Source organism: Heloderma suspectum, chromosome 16 (genome assembly GCF_057233095.1).
Source record: "Heloderma suspectum isolate Gila_16-S chromosome 16, 16-S_ref, whole genome shotgun sequence".
NCBI classification, from domain to species: domain Eukaryota; kingdom Metazoa; phylum Chordata; class Lepidosauria; order Squamata; family Helodermatidae; genus Heloderma; species Heloderma suspectum.
Window position 1 is genome coordinate 1829220 of NC_139473.1, and position 20252 is coordinate 1849471.

General features: G+C 54.0%; 1 protein-coding gene across 3 annotated transcripts; it reads right to left on the reverse strand.

Annotated features, from left to right (window-relative positions):
• Positions 1-2301: 2301 nt before the first annotated feature.
• RAB34 (RAB34, member RAS oncogene family) lies at positions 2302-20220 on the reverse strand. 3 transcript variants are annotated; one of them, XM_084822972.1, is made up of 11 exons: positions 20072-20220; positions 12561-12658; positions 11749-11840; positions 10454-10519; positions 9208-9309; positions 9013-9077; positions 8275-8326; positions 7585-7666; positions 6140-6230; positions 4800-4907; positions 2302-2925 (listed from the first exon to the last, which is right to left on the reverse strand). In XM_084822972.1, exons 2-11 carry the CDS (start codon positions 12612-12614, stop codon positions 2858-2860), a joined length of 780 nt encoding a protein of 259 aa, XP_084679098.1. In that variant the 5' UTR covers positions 12615-12658; positions 20072-20220; the 3' UTR covers positions 2302-2857. The 3 variants fall into 3 exon arrangements, with proteins under 3 accessions (XP_084679098.1, XP_084679096.1, XP_084679095.1); XM_084822970.1 differs by lacking the exon at positions 20072-20220 and adding an exon at positions 14421-14493; XM_084822969.1 differs by lacking the exon at positions 20072-20220 and adding an exon at positions 14421-14493 and having other exon boundaries at positions 2306-2925; positions 10454-10522.
• Positions 20221-20252: the final 32 nt, after the last annotated feature.

Sequence of the window (20252 nt, forward strand, 5' to 3'; positions counted from 1 at the left end):
TCCTGGAGCAGCGCCTGATGGGCCGAGGGCTGACTGCGAGGGGAGAGAAAACCGTGTCTTTTACTTTGGGGAGGGCCAGAGAAGCGATGCACAGGCGAGTGCTCCGCCAGCTGTCTCCAGGCTGCCAAGGCGGCCCCCCCGCGGCCGCAGCCAAGGAGGCGGCAATGCCACGCAGCCGAGAGGTCCCCGCCCTTTTATACCGGCATGTGGGATCCAAACCTGGCCAGATACGATTGGCTAACTTGTGGACATTCCTTTCAGATCTATTGGTCCGTTGTTAGAGTGGGGGTGGGGGAGAAAGTCCCCCCCCCCCAAATGAGCTGATTGGCTGGAGGGTCCTGGCTGGAGGGAATATAAGGGCAGGTCAGACGCAGGAGGGGCGGGCGGCTGGGATCGCTCGCGGCGAGGGCTGGGGAGGCCTCCGAGCGAGGGGCGCAGCCCTCGCGCGGGTGGCTGCGGCGGTGGGAGCCGCAACTGAGGCGCTGAGGCCGCCCTGGGAGCCGCGTGGGGAGGGATGGAGCGGCGAGGGCTTCCGGGCGCCCTCCCCGGCCGTGGCGCGTCCTTTGCTGCTGCCACGGAAGTCCCAAGCGGGCGGCGGAAGCCTCTTGTGTCGCTCTTGCGACGTTTGTACCCCGCTTTTCCTCTTCCAAGGAGCCCGGGGCAGCTCCCGTGGCCCTCCGCTTTCGCCTCGCAGCCCCGCGAGGCGAGCGCCTGGCCCGAGGTCGCCCAGTGAGCGCCAAGGCGCAGTGGGGGCTTTGGCCTGGATCCCCGGAGCCGCAGCTGGGCGCCGCGCCGCGGAGCGCTGCTCACTCGCCCCTGCGGGGGAAGGCGGGCGCCGCGCGGTTCGAGCGCGCCCCCGTGCACGTGCAGAGCGAAGAAGCCGCGGAGGCGTGGCTGGCCGGGGTCTGCAGGGTGCGCTGTCCGCACGTGCGCAGGGTTGCTGAGCGATGCCGTCTGCCATTGCTGGCACCTGGGATTGCTGTGAAAGGGGTTTCTGTCGGTGCTGAAAACTAGGGGTTCAACAGCTGAGTGTCCTGGGGCTCAGCAAAGTACCTTTGCCTTGTACTGGGTGTTTGGGGCAGGTGACATGTCCTTTGCCATGCCATGCCTCCATGGCAGCCATTTTGTGGCAGTGCCCAGGTAAGTGTCTCAAATGGCATAACTACAATCTGGAGGGCTCCAGGTTGAGGGGCTGACCAAGACTCTTGTGGCACCTTGAAGACTCAACAATTTTATTCCAACCTAAACAGCCCAGTTCATAAAACCCAACTTTATTCTGGCCCAATTTATTCCAGCAGAAATAATACATTTCCGTGCCTTTAGGGCAGACTTCAACCTGGTGCCCTCCAGATGTGATGGACTGCATGGCTGGGGATGATGCAAATTGCAGTTGGGGAAGGGTGCTTTAAGGTGCCACAAGATTACTTGCAGTTTGTGTGAAAGTGAGTTTTTCAGTATTTAAAAGTGCTGCCCATGTGCACACGAGATAATTGAACGCAAGGGTTCCGTACAGGACTGGGTGTTGGCAGCAGGGAGGTTCTGAGGGCAACTGCAGGCGACTGACCTCTTGTCTGAGGAGTTAGCATGGCTGGCCAAGAGACAGAGAAGCAGAAAATGCCCCCTCCCCACCAAGTCAGCATGCCGCCTGGCCCTTTCTGAGGCCCTCCCTTGCAGAAAAACCCAATAAAATCACTAGCAAGTTGCTGCCCTTTCAGGGCACCCAGACTCAGTGACCTGAGGCAGCTGCATGTTTGGACAGAAAAATGTCCTACAATTGTATGCATGCTGAGACAGAAAGTCCTATAACTCCCAGCATGCTTCAGCCAGCCATGCTGATCCTGGCTGGAGCATGCTGGGAGTTGTAGGACTTTTTTTCCCTGCCTAAACATGCATGGGATTGCACCCTTAGTGAGTTTGTCCCTGATCTTGACTAAGACTGATTTTAAAAGGTTTCTTGTTCCAGATGGCCTCATCCCCTGCCTTCACAGCAGCTGGCGGGCAGGGGATGTGACTGGGTGGCCACCTTTCTCTGACATCTCATATCAAGTTGTCCCACCCAAGGAAAAACTGTCATGCTGAGGGCATCCAAGGGAGAGAGCACGCAGCGTCTGTTCTTCCATGCTCATGAGTGGCTGGACTTTGCAACGAAGAATCTAGTGTTTGAATTTCCTTTTTTCCTCCTCCCTCCTGACCCCCTTTCCTTTTGTGTCATTCCTTTAGAAGGCCTGTGGGCAGGGACTGTCTTATTTTTGCTCTTTGGGAGCCTTTTTGGCTATGGGGCAGGATAAACATTCAATAGATAGATAGATAGCAGGGAATTCCAACTTTATGATGAACAAATACAGTACCGGGCAACCACCCCAGCAGCATTTGCCCAGATGCTCTCAGCTGGAGCAGGCTTGCAGGGGGCTGAGGATTTTTCGCCCAACGGGATGGGTCATTTTGGTCACACGGGCCACGACATCAGTCTCTTGCTTGTGCTGGCACAGGAAGTGAGGGTGCTGACAGGAAGCTGTTGTGGGTCCATGTGCTGTGGAATGAGTAGACGAAGCCAAGCAGATGGCCGCTTTGGGGGCTCCAGACAGATCCTGGTGCAAAACTCTACTGTGGCCTCCAAAACCGGACGTGGTTAGAGGATGAGCCAGCCAGTGAGGGAACTGTTCTCAAACTGCCCTACGAGGAAAGAGGTCTTTGGGTCAGCTGTCTGCGTCAGCCTCTGGAGGACGTTCCATTCCTGACAGTGGTCAACCCAGACATACAGGGCTGCCTTTAGCTGCACGCGTGTGTCCTTTGGTATAACAGTGGCTTTGGTGCATACATCCTGGCAGGCGGCAGGCCCTCGCCCTCGTCCATTGTCTCACTGGCAGCATTTGGCCCTCCGCCGCTTCTCAGTCAGGTACAAGTCCCGCTCGTCGCTGTGGATCCCTGGAAGAGGCAGCAGAAACCTTGACCTTGGGGACCCCATCCCTGCTCCTGCCAGTCAGATCCTAGATGGATAAGCCTGTATGCCTTTTCTGCATGAAAAGGCATAGATCAAGGGGAGGCAACCTGCAGCCTTTCAGAAAAGCACTGCAAAATATCCAAAGGGCATTCGTTCGACTACCCCTGGTGCAGGTGGTGCATTCGGCTTCCTGAAAATCCTGGCTGTCATTTAAACAAACCAAGGTTCTAGACCTTACTTATAAAGATATGATTGAAAACATGGTGAGTGATGCTTGGTGAAACCTCAGAATCCAGACTGGGGGCTGAAGAACATTTAAGCGGCTTGAAAGTTTATTAAATTTATTAATCGCCCATCTGGCTGGTCACCCAGCCACTCTGGGCTATGTACAGCAACAAAACAGTTAAGTTCTACGTTAAAAACATCATAAAAAATACCCTAACCCACCCCAAATGCCTGCCTGAACAACCACGTTTTTAATGCGCAGCGGAGGCTCATTAAAGAGGGGGCATGGTGGAGTTCCCTAGGGAGGGGGTTCCACAGTGTGGGGGCCGCCACAGAAAAGGCCCTCTCCCTCATCCCCACCAGTCTAGCTGTCCTGGCTGATGGGACAGAGAGAAAGCCATCCAAGGCTGATCTTGTTGAGCAGCCTGTCTGGTGTTGCTGGAGGTGCTCCTTAAGATAGGCTGCGCTGGAACCATATAGGGTTTTAAAGGTCAAAACCAACACCTTGAATTTGGCCTGGAAAACAACTGGTAACCAGTGCAACTCCTTCAGCACTGGAGTGATGTGATCTTGCTGGCGGCTGCCTGTAATCAGGTGAGCCACCGCATTCTGTACCAGCTGCAGCTTCCAAACCGTCTTCAAGGGTAACCCCACATAGAGCGCATTACAGTAGTCTAAATGAGAGGAGACCAGGGCAAGTACTACCAATGGGATCAGATGGTCGGGAAGGAAGGGGCGCTGCCACCGTATCAGATGGAGTTGGTACAGCGCTGTCTGGCTCACAGTTGACACCTGAGCCTCCGTGGACAGCTGGGAGTCCAAAATGACTCCCAGGCTGCGGACTTGGTCTTTCAAGGGTAGCCATACCCCATTCAACACCAGGTCAACATCTCCCAGCCTCCTCTTGTCTCCCACCAAAAGTACCTCGGTCTTGTCAGGGTTCAGCTTATTCCTCCCCATCCAGCCACTCACTGTCTCCAGACATTTGGACAGGGATTCTATGACCAACCTTGGTGAAGATTTGAACGAGAGGTAGGGCTGCGTGTCATCTGCATATTGGTGACACCGCACCCCAAACCTGAGGATGGCCCCCAGTGGCTTCACATAGATGTTAAATAGTATCGGGGAGAGGACAGAACCCTGTGGCACCCCACAAGTGAGCGGCCAAGGGGCCGAAACCTCCTCTCCCAGTGCTACCCTCTGGTGCCTGCTGGAGAGGAAGGACCGGAACCACCGCAATACGGTGTCACCAATGCCCAGCCCCTCCAGGCGGTCCAGGAGGATACCGTGGTCAACGGTATCAAAAGCTGCTGGGAGGTCGAGGAGAACAAAGAAGGAGCATTCGCCCCATCCAGAGCCCTCTGGATGTAAATGTACTCGGCTGTGGCATAACTTATGCCGATGGAAGGATTTGGCTTTTCGCAGAGGAGAACGTAGATTGTCTGAGCGCAGGATTTTGCTCTTCTTTAGCACTGGCCACCCGCCCCCTTGGCTGTGCCCACGAAGGTCCGCTCACTGCCAGCTGCGGAGGAGGAAGCATCGCCTTGGGAGACGCAAAGGGGGCTGAATGGCCAAAGCCGCCTGCCCCGCGCCATGGGGCTGGCTGTTCCCCTGCAGCGTGGGCCCTACTTACGCACAACGTCACCAATCCGGCGCGCGTTGCTCTTCTCCAGCTCTGCCATCACACTCCCCTCAAAGGTCAACGCCGCCACGCGGAAGAAAAACTCCCGTACGCTCTCACCTGGAATAAAGGGGGGGGGGCGGTGAGAAATCATTTGCTCAAGTCCCGCCAGCAAATGGGGACGGTGACCACGTGGGCTTGCCCCTTCAGAGGGACGTGCGAAGCTCCTGCAGGTCAGGCTGCAGGGTGCCTTTAGCCCAGGGCGCCGAACCTCTTTCAGCCAGAGAGCCAAATTCCATTTCGGAGAAGCTGGGGGGGGGGGGCATTCCCGTGGTGGGCGGGGCCAAAGAAAATGAGGTGGGGCAAAAACAAAGGGGGAGAAGTTGAAACACCAAACATTCCAGATGTCAGGGTGGACACTGAGCCCATAGAATCCCAGAGTAGTTCTGATTCGGAGGAAGAGCAGTCGCTCCTGGGAGAGGAGCGCGCCCCTTTTTCCCAGGGCCCACAGCTGCCAGAGATTCCTCCCACCCACATTCCTAGATTAGAAAGCAGTCCTGGGAGTGACCCAGCACCGATAGCAGACTAGTTAGATGCGCGACGCAGAGAGCAGCGCCAAATAGCGCGGAAAGGAGGCGTAGCGCCCGGTTGGCGCTCAAAGAACGGTTGCGCCCAGAGGATCCAAGGGAAAAGGGGAGGGATTCTCCCTAGTCCTTATATTCAGGGGTCTGCCAGTAATTGCTTTTCAAATGGGGACCAACTGTTCCAACTTAGGGCATAGGGATGCTGCTGCTCAGATGTAGTTGCTACCTGTAGAGCTGTTAAGTTATAAAAAAAGAAAGCTTTGAAAAAAATCCCTTTGTGTCTAGACTTGGCTACTAGATTAGACTGAGAGCCCTCCAAAGAGCCCTTGACACCAACACACTTTAGCCTCAAGCTTTTTCTGCCAGTAGCTGAGGCCGAGAGGCATTTCAGCCTTTGCAAATGGGGGCGAAATCTGCAGAAGCTGGGCACCACCAAGCAACCGGTGTTGGGGGGAACGGGTTGGGCCAGAGGAAGGGTCCTTTTTTCTGGCCCTCTTCTAACTCGAGAGGCTGGGGATGGAAGCTGGGACTTCTGCATGTAAAGCAGGGGCCCTGCTGCTAAGGTCTGGTCCCTTCTCCCAGCAAGGCAATGTCGTCTGTCCTGGGGGATGCTGACTGGGGGATGATAGAAGCAGTAGTCTCAACACATTTGCATTATGGGATGCCCCAGGGCCCCTCCACCTGGGGACCCTGCCTCCGGCTGCCCAAACAGGAGAGAGACCCCAGCTTTGCACGCACTCCGGAGGGTGGCAGGGAAAAGGCGCTTACCTGTGAGCGACGAGACAGCCCAGTACTCTGCTTGCATCTCTTTCGCCACCTTGAGGGCATCCCTCTCGACAAGACTGTACTGCGCTGGGGACTGCGGGAAAGGAGGAAGGCTGAGGCGGAGCAACCATCATCTGTGCGGAGATGGGCAACCCAGCGAGGAGGGCCCACTTTGCATGCTGGGAAATGTGAGCACCTAACCAGGGGGTGTCTGAAGCAACGTGTCAGAGGAGGGACCCTGTGGGCACAACCCGGTGGGGTCACACATAAATAAGCCTGAGGCACAACCCCCCTAGTTCCCAAGTCCTCCTGTAACTGAGCCCGTAATGAACCCCAAGCGCGTGCAGCTGAAGCACACGGATTTTCTACCCCTGTTTAGCTCCATGCATCTAATTCTCACACACACACACAAATCTTACTCTGTTGTTTCCCCCACATTTTTGATCAGAAACTCCTCAGGTCCTCTTATTTATTTATTAAATTTATTAATCGCCCATCTGACTGGTCACCCAGCCACTCTGGGCGATGTACAACCCCCATAAAACAATTTAAAACAATAAAATTTTACCATAATTTTTTTTAAAAAAAATACCCTAACCCACCCCAAATGCCTGCCTGAACAACCACGTTTTTAATGCACGACGGAAGCTCATTAAAGAGGGGGCATGACGGAGTTCCCTAGGGAGGGAGTTCCACAGAGTGGGGGCCACCACAGAGAAGGCCCTCTCCCTCGTCCCCACCAGTCTAGCTGTCCTGGCTGATGGGACAGAGAGAAGGCCATCCGAGGCTGATCTTGTTGAGCGGCCTGTCTGGTGTTGCTGGAGGCGCTCCTTAAGATAGGCTGGGCCGGAACCATATAGGGTTTTAAAGGTCAAAACCAACACCTTGAATTTGGCCCGGAAAACAACTGGTAACCAGTGCAACTCCTTCAGCACTGGAGTGATGTGATCTCGCCGGCGGCTGCCTTTAAACAGGCGAGCCGCCGCGTTCTGTACCAGCTGCAGCTTCCGAACCGTCTTCAAGGGTAACCCCACGTAGAGCGCATTACAGTAGTCAGTACACAGTAAGTACTCTTACACTCCATGTAGTACCTTTCCCCCAGCTGGCATCCCCCAGATGTGTTGGACTACAAATCCCATTGCCCCAGCCAGCATTGCTGGCTTGGGTGATGGGGTTTGTAGTCCAACACATCTGGGGGACGCCAGCTGGGGGAAGAGTACAATAAAGCACCGCGCACGCTGGTGGTGCAATAATTGTAGTAGTAGCAGTAATAATAAAAATAGTCTGTGGGAGCATCCTTGGTTATCCCCTTAATTATAAATAAAGTTTTAACTACGTTCTCCCAATAGGTTCCCGCTGAACCAGGCAGATGATTCCACCGGGCTGGCTGGGATGAGCAGGGTTGCTGGGATGTCTGTGCTCTTTTTCCAATTCTCTCCCAAACTCACGCTGAGATCCTTCTTGGTCCCGACTAGGAAGAGGATGACGTTGGAAGGGTCGTTCTCCTTCAGGGCGTCCGCCAGCCACTGCCTGAGAAGTCAGGAGAATTGGTAGACGGAGGCATGAGAAGCATTGCCGCCTTTCGCTCTGTATTTCTTTGGCTCTTCAAGGTCTACTCAAACAGGTACTCAAGTTGGTGTCATTTATAAAAACCAGCTGTGCCTGTTTCACCCATTCAGCAAAGACAAATGGGCCAAGTCTATGCCAGGAGGCTCTTTAGGTTGCTGTCCTGTATTGGCCACTTTGCCGGCAGTGCAGAAATGGAGAGTAGTATTTGTAAGGGCTCAAGTTTAAATTCCTAAATTTGACATTTTTTCCCCTTATTATTAATAGTATTGATTTTCTGTAAAGAGGGGAAAAGAAGAGGCACCAGGCCAGAGGCGGGGAAACTGTCCTTCCAGAGGCAGTCGGACTCCCAACTCCCATCAGCCCCTAGCAGCATGGCCAATGGTCAGGGACGATGGGAGTTGTAACCCAACATGACGGGCACACATTCCCTGCCCCTGCATGAGGCAGACAAGACACAACACATCCAGCCCCACAGTAAGAGCGTTAAGCCCACCACCAACTTTTTGCCCCTTGCCAGTGAACCCAGCAAGAAACCCGCATACCCCTGACAGCAGCCCCGAGACAGTCACCTCGTGTGGTCGAGAGAGGCCACGTCGTTCACATCAAAGACAATAATGATGGCTGTGGAGAGACAAGGAAAATGGGGGAGCTATGGAGTGGGTTAAATATCAGAAGAGGGAGGGAGCACCTTCCCCCCAAGCTCCTTGCCCTCGATATACTGCGTCGGTCAAGGGGAAAACAGAGATTTGGTTGAAACACTGCAATTAAACACAGGATAGCGTGGCTGTCAAAAAAACCCCGACGCCCGAGAAAGGCAGTGTAATGCAGGGGTGCAGAAATTCAGCCCTGGGGACCAAATCCAGCCTCAAAGGACCACTGATGGTGGTTTCTGGCTTTTGTGCAGCTTTGTCCCCATTCTTAAAATTTAAATCCCTCTCCGAAGGCTAAGTTACCGTCAGGAAGAGCCTGAAGCTAAAAGAAGCTGGTGTTCTGACTCCACCCCTTTCGCCGTTGGCCTCGCCCACCACTGGGACCCCGTCTGAATGTACATTTGGTCCCCATCTCTGATGCAACGCAACCATTTTTCGCACTGCTCGCAGGGGATGCCAACTGCAGCATCCAACGCGTCGCTTCCAAACACTGCTAACGCAGCCTTGCCAATACAGCCCACCAAAGATGCCAGTCCACAAGAACCGCCTCCCCACCCGCTAGTCGTTGGTGGCACAGCAGCAACCCAGAAGGGCTGTCGTCCCTGCAGAGTTGGTGGATGCAGCCCCAAAGAGCACCCCCTCCTCCTAGCGCCTCACCTTGCGCGCCACGGTAGTAAGTGGAGGCGATGCACTTGAAGCGTTCCTGGCCGGCAGTGTCCCACCTGCGAAGGGGCAAAGGCGCAGGGCGTTAGGCGACAGCCGGACAAGGGCCCAGGAGGGCAAATCAGGATCTTCTCCCCCTAGCAGGGAAGACTGAGGAGGGGTGTCAGGGCAGGAGGAGCAGGTACGCACAGCTGAAGGCTGAATGGGACGCCCAGCACCTCAAAGCGCTCCATCTCAAAGTCCACCCCGATGGTGGCTTTGTAGTTCTTGTCGAAGGTGTCTTTGCAAAACCTGGTGGGAGAAAGCGAGAGAGAGTACAGTGTTCTTCTGCTAACCCCATCCCTGCTGAAGACGGCAAGCAATAATCATTCCTCTGCTCTCACCACCCTACCGTTGCCAAGAAAAGACAGTGACAACCAAGTTTCTAGCCCCTACGTACAACTACAGTTGTGGATTTCTTTAGTCGAGCTGTTAAAGAGCGATTGTTTAGATTTGTAGAAAGCATGCACGTTGGCGACTGAATTTTGACTGCTGTGATTTGATTTTGCTTTTCCATTTATATTTAACCCTCCCCAAACGGTTTGGGTCCAGGTTACTTGAAGAAACATCTTCACACCTACCAACCTGCCCATGTTCTGAGATTATTCTGAGATCAACGTCGGAGGTTCTGCTGGCGTGCCCGTCTGTCAAAGCAATTAGCCTGGCAGGCACGAGGGATGGAGCCTTCTCGGCAGTGCCCCCCTCACTCATCTGTTCCAACAGATGTCTGCCGGGCCCTGTCATTACAGACTAAAAATGGCCCTAAAATCTCATGTTTATGTTGATCTACAGTTAAGTGAGGACTTAGTGGGTGCCATGGTGCATGTGATGAGAGCCAGTGTTGCCTAGTGGTGAGAGTGCTGGACTGGGACTCGGGAGACCCGGGCTCTAGTCCCCACTCGGCCGTGAAGCTCCCTGGGTGATTCCAGGCCCGGGCCTGGCTCTCAGCCTCACAGGGTGGTTGTGTAAAATAAACAAAGATGGCGCTCTTTGGTTTTCATTATTTTGATCTTATTGTGTCATCGCGTTTCACGGTTTTAAAGTTTGTTGTAGGCCACCTTGCAATGGTGTACCCTAAAAGGCAGCTCATAAATCTTTTAAACAAGTAATTTTTAAAAATGGTCTAGGGAGCCCATTGTATGTGCACCACTTTGCATATAAGTAAACTTTAGTGAATTAACTAATTAGGTGGCAGTACAATTGTTTTATAAAAAGGCAGAAAGAGCAGGACAGGCTCGTGTGGCGCTTATTACCTGAGCCCGACTGGCCAGGCATCCAGTCTGCCCAGTCTGCTCTCCCATACTCATGGCAGGGGCCACCTTCCACCCCGCACCATTCTGGCTCCCCACCAGCTGTCCTCTGAGCCATCTGGGAACCCTTCCGTCCCAGTAATTACCGGTTGATCAAGCAGGTCTTTCCCACCGACAGGTCTCCGACCACGATGACCTTGGAAATTTTAAACCTGCTGGGGAGAAACAGACAAGGTTGGCAGGTATAGGGTAAGGCAAATGATCAGGGCGATGGAGCAAAAACCCCTACCAGGAAGGGCTGCAACATCTGGGGCTTTTTGGTGCAGAAAAGAAAAGTGACCAAGGGGGAGGAGGAAAGAGGAGGTGAGGCTTGTCAAATGATGGATGGTGTCCACCATTTTCCTCTTGCGAGGAGCCCAAAGCAGCTTCCGCGGTCTCCCTCCTCTCCATTTTTATCCACCCAACAACCCTGTGAGGTAGGTTGGGCTGAGAGTCAGGGACTGGCCCAAAGTCACCCTCAGTGAGCTTCATGGCCGAGTGGGGACCTGAACCCGGGTCTCCCAAGTCCCAGGCTAACACTACGCCACACCGGCTCTCACCACATTCACCACGGCACCCAGTAATAAAGTCCTCTCTCAGTTGTAGGGCAAGGTAAACAGATTAGTCTTTAGGGCCACTTTGAAGGTCTGCGACAAAAGGGCCTGTCAGACATCAATTGGAGCAGGGCGTTTTGCTTCCTCTCTCGTCCGGGGGAGATCCAGGACGGACGAGAGGAAGGACAGACGTCTTTGCTCAGCACAGAATTCATCTCTGGGGTTCGCTGCCCTGCGATGATGTGAAACATGGTTTTGAAAGGGGGGAGGGGCAAAACCAAGGAGAGATGTTTGAAGGCCACAGAAAGGTATAGTCGCTAATTTGGAATCTCTAGATTAGGTGCAGCATGCCTCTAAATGCTGGGTGCTTGGAAGCAAGGCAAGGAGAATGCCGTCTCCTTTGCACCTCCCGGAGGGGCCCACAAGTTCGACCGGGATCGCCAAGGGCCCTGATGCGGGCCGGTTTTTCCACCAGAAGGAGGAGCCGCAACGCGTCCTTGCCCCAGCCCCCTCCGCCTGCATTCCTGTGTCATGACAAACCCTAGACAGGCTCCAGCACACACCATGAATCCCCAGCGGGAGGCTTCAGCCAGCGAGAGAAGCCCAGGGCGGCACGGGGAACAAAGCAGCTGCCGCCCTGCGTCCAAGAAGAAGAACGAAACTGCAGAGCACCGCAGCTGGTCAGGCCCAGGGCCTCCAAGTGGGATCTTTGCCCTCCCGCCACATTTGCAAAGGCGGCGGGGTCGCTTCCTGGAGGCCTGCGGTGGCGCTGCAACGTGGTTTTTTGTGCCTCTCTTCCCTTCCACCCCCGTTTTTGTCCCCAGCCATCAGGCACGGGCACGACTCACCCCACAGCCCCCGTGCGTTGCGCCTGGCACATGCTGACAACTTTGGGGTGGAAGGCGGCTCTGGTATGTAGGGCTGCCTCTTTGGTAAAGTGCTGAAAGGAAAAGCAACAAGAAGAAGTAACCCTCCAGCGCTTGGGGCAGGGCTCGCAGATTGCCAAGCCCCCACCCAGAACGCTCGCTGCGGCCTCCAGCTTTTCCCCCATGTGCCAGATGGCGCGACGACTGCTCCCAGGAGAGGATTCCTGTGCACGCAAACAGACGGCGCAGTCGCGAAGAACAGCAGCACCCAAGGAAGAAGCCAGTGCAGAGGTGTCTTCTGAAAGAACTTCCCCAACAACAGGGTTTGCTGAGGGGGCGGCAGGCCCCAAGTCCGGACCACCCAGAAGCAGCCTACCACAGCCCGCCGAAGGCTTTGCCACCCTGGACAGATGGAGATTTTGCTCCCCACCCCACCGTGTCGGTCAATGAAGAGCAGCAGCAGAGCACCCTAGGTGACCAGGGGTTGGCCGAGACGCTGCTTGCTCTTTTCAAACTGCCTGGTCACTTCCCCTCTGCAGCTGTGTCTGAGCTTTGAGCTCCAGGGGCACTCTGGATGGACCACCCTGCCCGCGATTAAACTGCCCCCTCCAATAACGCAGGAGAAATGCCACAAACTTCCCCAAGACATTTATCAATCTGGTGCCAGGGTGGGTGGATTTCTGGGCCCCCAGGCAGCTGCCTGATTTGCCTCCATGGCTGAGCTGCCCCAGCCTCTGTGCTTTTTCCCAGTGGAGGGGAAGCAGCACAGAAGCAGCTCCAAAGCCGCCCCTTACTTGTGGCAGTTCAGCAATGACCCGGTCCCTTCTCACGGGGGCAAGCACGTTCATCGTCGGGGCTCAAGGTCGCTTGCGGAGGTCTCAGGTCTTCACACCTGGAGGCAAAGAAGTGGAGTCCTTGAACTGGTGATAATGCGGGCCGTGGTTGCTACTTTCACCTTTCTGCGCCCTCTGGGCTTGGGCCATTTCCAGCTTTAGATTGTAAGCTCCTTGCAGCAGAGACCTCTTCTTTGTTTTTTTCCCCTTTTATCCTGATAAATACAGAAGGTCCCCACACACACACACACACACACACCTCACCACCACCACCACCACCACAGTTTCTTCCCTGAATATCTGGTAATGTTGATAACACTGCAGCAACTGCCACAGCCCCACAGGCAAAAATTAGGAGGGCCTGAACCCCCAAGGAAAGCCCCATCTTCCCAGATAGCCACTCTGCAAACTCACTGAGGTGCCCTGCTGACTCTCCAAGAGAAATATGGGGCTGCTTCTCAGAAAGCTTTGTGTAGGGCACAAGGCAGGAAAAAGCAAAGCTTGGACTCATGAGGGCTGGTGGCCTCGGTGTCCCCATCAGTAAAAAAGGAAGTGTTCTCCTGCCATAGAAGGTATGACGTCACTGCATAAGGCAGGGCTGGAGGAATGTGTGGATCTCCAGAAGTTGTTGGACTACAACTTCCATCATCCACCATTGGCTACGCTGGGTGGGGCTTATGGGAGTTGCAGTCCGACAACATCAGGACCGCCACACATTCCCCGTTCCTGGCATAAGGAGATGCAACCGTTTACACATCACGAGTCTTGCAGATAAAACACTTTATTAATTGTAAATAATAATATTGTTATAAGTTGTTGTTATTAATAATAATCTGAAGCTTATTCAGACCCTGCAATGGCTGGAAAACTTCTGAGGCGGCCACAGTTCTGAGGCGCCCACCAGCCGACCTCCAAGCCCGCTGCCCACACACATGCCGCTTCGGTGTGTGCACCCCAGCTGTTCAGTGCGCACCCAACCCGTGCAACGTGTGAAGGCGGCAAACGGGGGCTGCGTCGCTGAGGTGGTGCGCCCCACGGACAGCTCTGGCAAGGTCCCGGCTCCCCCACACACGTGTAGCCCGGCGGCAAACGCAGGTGCCCCCGCACAGGCGGCAAACGGATCCAGCCGCGCACGCCCTTGCCCCAGAGCTGCCCTGCCGGGGCCGGAGGGCGGCGCCGGCGCGGCTCCAGCCCCGGGGACGAGGGCAAGCCCGAGTTACTGCTGCGCTGCGACCCGGCCGGGGCGGCCCGAGGAGCCGCGGCGCCTCCCGCGGGCGCAGCAAAGGCCGGGCGCGCGTGGGGCGCCGGGGGCCGCAGGGCTCGGCGACGCCGGCCGCGGGGCAGCGCCGCAAAGGCCGGAGCGCCCGGGCGGGAGCCGCGCGACGCGCGCTCGGGGCGCTTTGCTCGCGCCGCCCCGCCGCGCCGCGCCCGGCCCCGGAGCTGCCCGGAGGGGGACGGGACGGGACGGGACGGCGAGGCGGGCCCGCGGGAGCCCGGCCCCGGCCATTCCGAGGCACGCGGGGGCGAAGGCAGCCAGCCAGGCGCGCCGCGCCGCGCCGAGGGGCGGAGGGGCCGGGTCTCCCGCCGGCCGGGGAGCCTTGAGCCCCCGCCCCTCCTCCTACGAGGCTGGCCACGGCGCTCTGCGCACCCTCAGAGGCGCCCTCGCCGTCGGCGCGCGCGGCACAGCAAAAGCGGGCGCCGGGCTCAGCGGGAGGGGAGGCTCGGAGGGCCCGGCGGCACCGCTGGCGTGCGCGCGCGCCCCCCCCCCCAGGGGCGAGGTGCCGCCGGGGATCGGGCCGCGACGCCCCCCCCCCCCCGTACCTCCTTCTCCGGGCGCGGCGCAGAGGCGAGCAGGAGGCTGCGGCCGCCGGCATCTGCTCCCAATTAGTGACTCAGAGGCTCCGGGGCGGGCTGAGCCCCCCGCAGCGCAGCCCGGCCGAGGGAGGAGGAGCCCCGCGGGGGCGGCCCGCGCAGGCCTGCCGGGGCGCCTCCGGAGCCCTCGAACCTGTTGGCCAGCTCCCGGGGATCTCTCCGGCCCTCTCGTTGCTGCTGGGCCCGGAGGCGCACTGCTCGAGGAGGGAATGGGGGTGTGCGCGCACTCTGCACACGCTCAGAGGCACCCTTGTGACTGTGGAACAGCTAGTGCGAGCCTGGCATGGACGTGGGTTCGAATGCCGGCGCCGTTCACTGTCGTGCCTTCTTGATTTTGACCCGCTCCTCCTCCTCGCCCTCCCGTTCGAAATGCAGATTGTAAGCACCTCGGGGCAGGACTCTTTCTCTCTGCTTCTCATTCTTTTGGCTTTATAAAGCATCCCGTATGCAAGAGATGGGGATACCTGCGCCCCCACCTCATGTTGTTGGACTCCAGCTTCCATCACCTCCTGACCATCGACCATGCTGCCTGGGGCTTATGGGAGTTGGAGTCCAACAGCATCGGGGGGGGCAGGTTCCCCACCCCCACCCCCACCGTACCCTGATAACAACCAGTCAGAGAGAGGAGAGGGGAAACGGCCATTCCACCAGCCCTGCTGAAAGACTAAACTTTTTTTTCCTCTTCCCATTCCTGTTTCCTTGTGTGCTGGGTCTTCCATGCATTGTCAGCCTGCAGGCAGGTGCCATCTTGCTTTACTGCCACATGTTAAGCCACTCTGGGAGCTTTTTTGGCCAAGGAATGTGGAAAAAGTTACTTTAAAAAAATGAATTAATAAATAAAATACATAAATAATAAGTAAAACCTAGTTGCCTCATTGCTGCTGTTCTGATGTCCAACAAGTCCTACAAAATACTATATTCGCCCATTTCTGGTCCAATGCATGAAGCTCTTAAGAGGTGGCTTAAGGCACAGTCCTATGCATGTTTAGCCAGAAACAAGTACTACAACTCCCAGCGCTCCCCTGCTGGCCATGCTGGGAGTTGTGGGACTTTTTTCTGTCTAAGGATTGCGCCCTTAATTACACGACTGCACTGGTGTACTGGTAGATCTCTGGGTGATTTGTAGGAGATGGAATTTTTTGCTCCCAATTATTTAACAGCAGCAACAATCAAATGAGGCCCCTCCAGCCTAAAGTAGGAGGCATCTGGAGAGCCTCAGTTTCCCCACTGCCAGTCCAGGGTCTCAGGCAGAGAGAAGGGTCTTTTCCATCCCCTGCTCCCTGATCCTTTTTAACTGGAGATGCCAGGGCTTGAACCGGGGACCTTTGGCATGCAAAGCAGGGGCTCTAGAATCATAGAATCATAGAATAGTAGGGTTGGAAGGGGCCTACAAGGCCATCGAGTCCAACCCCCTGCTCAATGCAGGAATCCAAGTCAGAGCATCCCTGACAGGTGGCTGCCCAGCCTCGCCTTGAAGGCCTCCAGTGTGGGAGAGCCCACCGCCTCCCCAGGTAATTGGTTCCATTGTCGTATTGCTCTTACAGTCAGGACGTTTTTCCTGATGTTCAGCCGGAATCTGGCTTCCTGTAACTTGAGCCCATTATTCCGTGTCCTGCACTCTGGGATGATCAAGAAGAGATCCTGGCCTTCTTCTCTGTGACAACCTTTCAAGGACTTGAAGAGTGCTATCATATCTCCCCTCAGTCTTCTCTTCTCAAGGCTAAACATGCCCAGTTCTTTCAGTCTCTCTTCATAGGGCTTTGTTTCCAGTCCCCTGATCATCTTTGTTGCCCTCCTCTGAACCCTCCCCAGCTTGTCTGCATCCTTCTTCAAGGGTGGTGCCCAGAACTGGACACAGTACTCCAGATGAGGCCTAACCAGTGCTGAGTAGAGGGGAACTAGTACTTCCCAGGGTTTGGAAGCGATGCTTCTATGAATGCAGCCCAAAATAGCATTTGCCTTTTTTGCAGCCACATCACATTGTTGGCTCATATTCAGCTTGTGATCGACAAGAATTCCAAGATCCTTCTCGCTTGTAGTATGGTTGAGCCACGTATCCCCCATCTTGTAACTGTGCATTTGGTTTCTTTTTCCTAGGTGCAGAACTTGGCATTTGTCCCTATTCAATGTAATTCTGTTGTTTTCTGCCCAGCGCTCCAGTCTATCCAGATCACTTTGAATTTTGTTTCTGTCTTCCAGAGTATTAGCTATCCCGCCCAATTTGGTGTCATCTGCAAATTGGATCAGCATTCCCTGCACCTCCTCCTCCAAGTCATTCATAAAAATGTTGAAGAGCACTGGGCCCAGGACTGAGCCCTGCGGTACCCCACTCGTTACCTCTCCCCAGCTTGAGAAGGTCCCATTGATAAGCACTCTTTGAGTCCAATTCTGTAGCCAACTGTGGATCCACCGGATCGTTGTTTCATCTAGCCCACTTCGAGCTAGTTTGCTCATCAGGATATCATGGGGCACTTTGTCGAAAGCTTTGCTGAAGTCGAGGTATATGATGTCTACAGCATTCCCACGGTCTACAAGGGAGGTGACTTGATCAAAAAATGAGATCAGATTTGTCTGGCAGGACTTGTTTTTGACAAATCCATGTTGGCTTCGAGTAATCACGGCAGTGTTGTCAAGGTGCTTCCAGATGGATTGCTTTATGATCTGCTCCAGAATTTTCCCAGGGATTGATGTCAGACGGACTGGTCTGTAGTTCCCAGGTTCCTCCTTTTTACCCTTTTTGAAGATAGGGACAACGTTAGCCCTCCTCCAGTCATCTGGCACTTCCCCCGTCCTCCATGATTCCTCAAAGAGAATAGACAGCGGTTCTGAGAGTTCTTCTGCCAGTTCCTTTATGACTCTAGGATGCAGTTCATCCGGCCCTGAAGATTTGAACTCATTCAAAGGAATTAGGTGTTCCTTGACCGTATGCCTATCGATCTCAAGCTGCAATCCTGCCCCTTCAGCCTGCACTTCATCTTTGCCAGGGGGGTCATAGACCCTCTTTTGGGAGAAGACTGAGCCAAAGTAGGAATTGAGCACCTCTGCCTTTTCTTTGTCATCTGTTATCGTTTTGCCATCCTTATTTAATAGCTGAACCACCATTTCTTTCCTCTGCCTTTTACTATGCACGTAGCTGAAGAAAGCCTTTTTGTTGTTTTTCGCATCCCTTGCTAACCTCAGCTCATTCTCAGCTTTAGCCTTCCTGACGCCATCCCTGCAATTCTGTGCTACCTGCCTGTACTCTTCCTTTGTTACTTGGCCTTCTTTCCACTTCCTATATGTGTCCTTTTTTGTTTTCAGGTCATCCCTAAGCTTTTTGTGAAGCCACAGTGGCTGCTTCTGTTGTCTTCCACCTTTTCTTCTTGTTGGAATTGCTTGTGATTGTGCCTTGAGAATTTCCTTTTTTAAAAGCTCCCACCCATCTTGGACTCCTTTTCTCGCTAGCATCGCTTGCCATGGGACCTTACTGATCATTGTTCTGAGTTTATGAAAATCAGCTTTCCTCAAATCCAGGCTAAGCGTTGGACTACACTCAGCTTTTGCTTCCCTTAGAACCAAGAACTCAAGTGTAACATGGTCGCTTTCCCCCAGAGTTCCTGTAACTGCTACTTTATCCACTAAGTAATCTCTGTTGGTTAGGATCAAGTCAAGGATAGCCGATCCTCTAGTTCCGTTCTCTACTTTCTGTAGGAGGAAGTGATCCGCCACACAAGTCAGGAATTTCCTGGAGGGGCCATGTTTTGCAGAATTTGTCTCCCAACAAATATCGGGGAAATTGAAGTCCCCCATTACTACTACATCATGCTTCCTTAAAACACTGGCTATTTGCTTTTCAAAAGTTTCATCCTTGTCTTCTCCTTGATTGGGTGGCCGGTAGTAGACTCCGACCACCAGGTTCCTTTTATTCTTTGCTCCATTTATTTCAACCCAGATGCTCTCGATGGGGCGACCAAGCTCCTCCTCCTGTATTTCTGTGCAGAGATATGTATTTTTCACATACAGTGCAACCCCACCTCCCTTTCTGTTCCTCCTGTTCTTTTTGAACAAGTTATATCCTTCAGTTGCTGTATTCCAGTCATGAGAGTCATCCCACCAAGTCTCAGTTATACCTATCAGGTCATAATTTCCCTCCTGTATTAAGAGTTCAAGTTCGTTCTGTTTGTTTCCCATACTCTGGGCATTAGTATATAGACATCGAAGACCATGTGCTTCATAGTCTGGCTTTCTTCCTACATGTGTCTGAAGACTATTATTGGGCGCTATCAGAGCTGTTCTCTCCGTTGCAGTGCATGCGCCTACGTCCATTGTTACCCCCAACACCACATCTCCCTTCCCCGTAGGATTCAGTTTAAAGCCCTCCTGATGAAGTTCTTCATGCTGTGGCCAAACACATTCTTCCCATCCTTTGTGAGGTGCAACCCGTCCCTTGCCAACAGCCCATCTTCCAGGAAGTACAGCCCGTGGCCCCAGAATCCAAATCTCTCTCGTCGGCACCATCTTCGTAGCCAGTCATTCACCCGGAGTATTTTTCGTTCCCTTTCTGCCCCTCTTCTAACTACTGGAAGGATGGATGAGAAAACTATCTGGGCCCCAAAGTTCTTGAGTTTCCTTCCCAAAGCTTCAAAGTCTGACGTGATCTCTTCGTAGCTCTGCTTGGCGGTATCATTTGTTCCCACATGGATGAGAAGAAAGGGATCCCTGTCAGGGGGCTTTATGAGTGCAGGCAACCTTTCAGTCACGTCTCTAATCTGTCCTCTGTCTCTGAGCTACAGGCCCTCCCCACTTCTCAGCTCTCCAGGATTTCGGACGAGGGGTGGCGTGGGGTGGGGCGGGTGGGTTTCTTCATCACCTATTTGCTCCTTTGAATTGGAGATGGTGGGGCTTGAACGTGGAACGTTCTGCATGCCAAGCATATGCTCCACCCCTGAGCTAGGGCCTCCGAATAATAATAGTTATAATAACAAAAAGAAAGCCATAAATAATATAAAATAGAAACACTATAAAAGATAATAAAATAAAATCTATGCAGTAGGTTTTTAGTAATGCTTTATTGCGGGTGTCTGTTGTTTTATGAATTGTTGCCTCATTGTCTTGCTTTTTACTTATATGAATTTTATATAAAATAAAAGGCGCCTTACAGCCCTCCCTAGGCACTGTGAGGCGCCTTGGGAGGGCTTCTGCCCTGCAAGGCATCGCAAAATATTTTAAATAAATACATATATAATATGAATAATAACAACAACGATAACCATAAATATAACAATAAACATAATACCAATACATAATAAAATAATAATAAAATACCAACAATAATAACAATAACAATAAAATATAATACCAATAAATAGTAATAAAATAACTATACAATAATAATAAATAGCAATAAATACAACAGCGATAGCCATGCAGTGCCATCGGCCTGGGTACAATTGCCAAAGGGGCCTCACAGAATCCCATCGCCAAGACCAGACAGGTCTCTGCTCGCCAGGAGCTTACAATGGGGGACAAACGATGCCAGCATAAAAGCTCCTCATTGGCCCCTGAGCGCCGCGGTTCCGAACCAATCAACAAGCACCCAGCCGACCAACGCGCGCACTCACCTCCCATGACGCCTCGCGGGACTACGAATCCCGCGAGGCCTCGGGCCGCGCCTCTTTGTGCGCATGCTCACTGGGCGGGGCAGTGGGGCGGAAGTCCGCCCATGTCCGCTTTCTCCCTCTTCGCCCGGCAGACCGTTCGGCGCGTCGCCGCCAGATCTCGCGGTGCTCGCCGCCGTAGCCT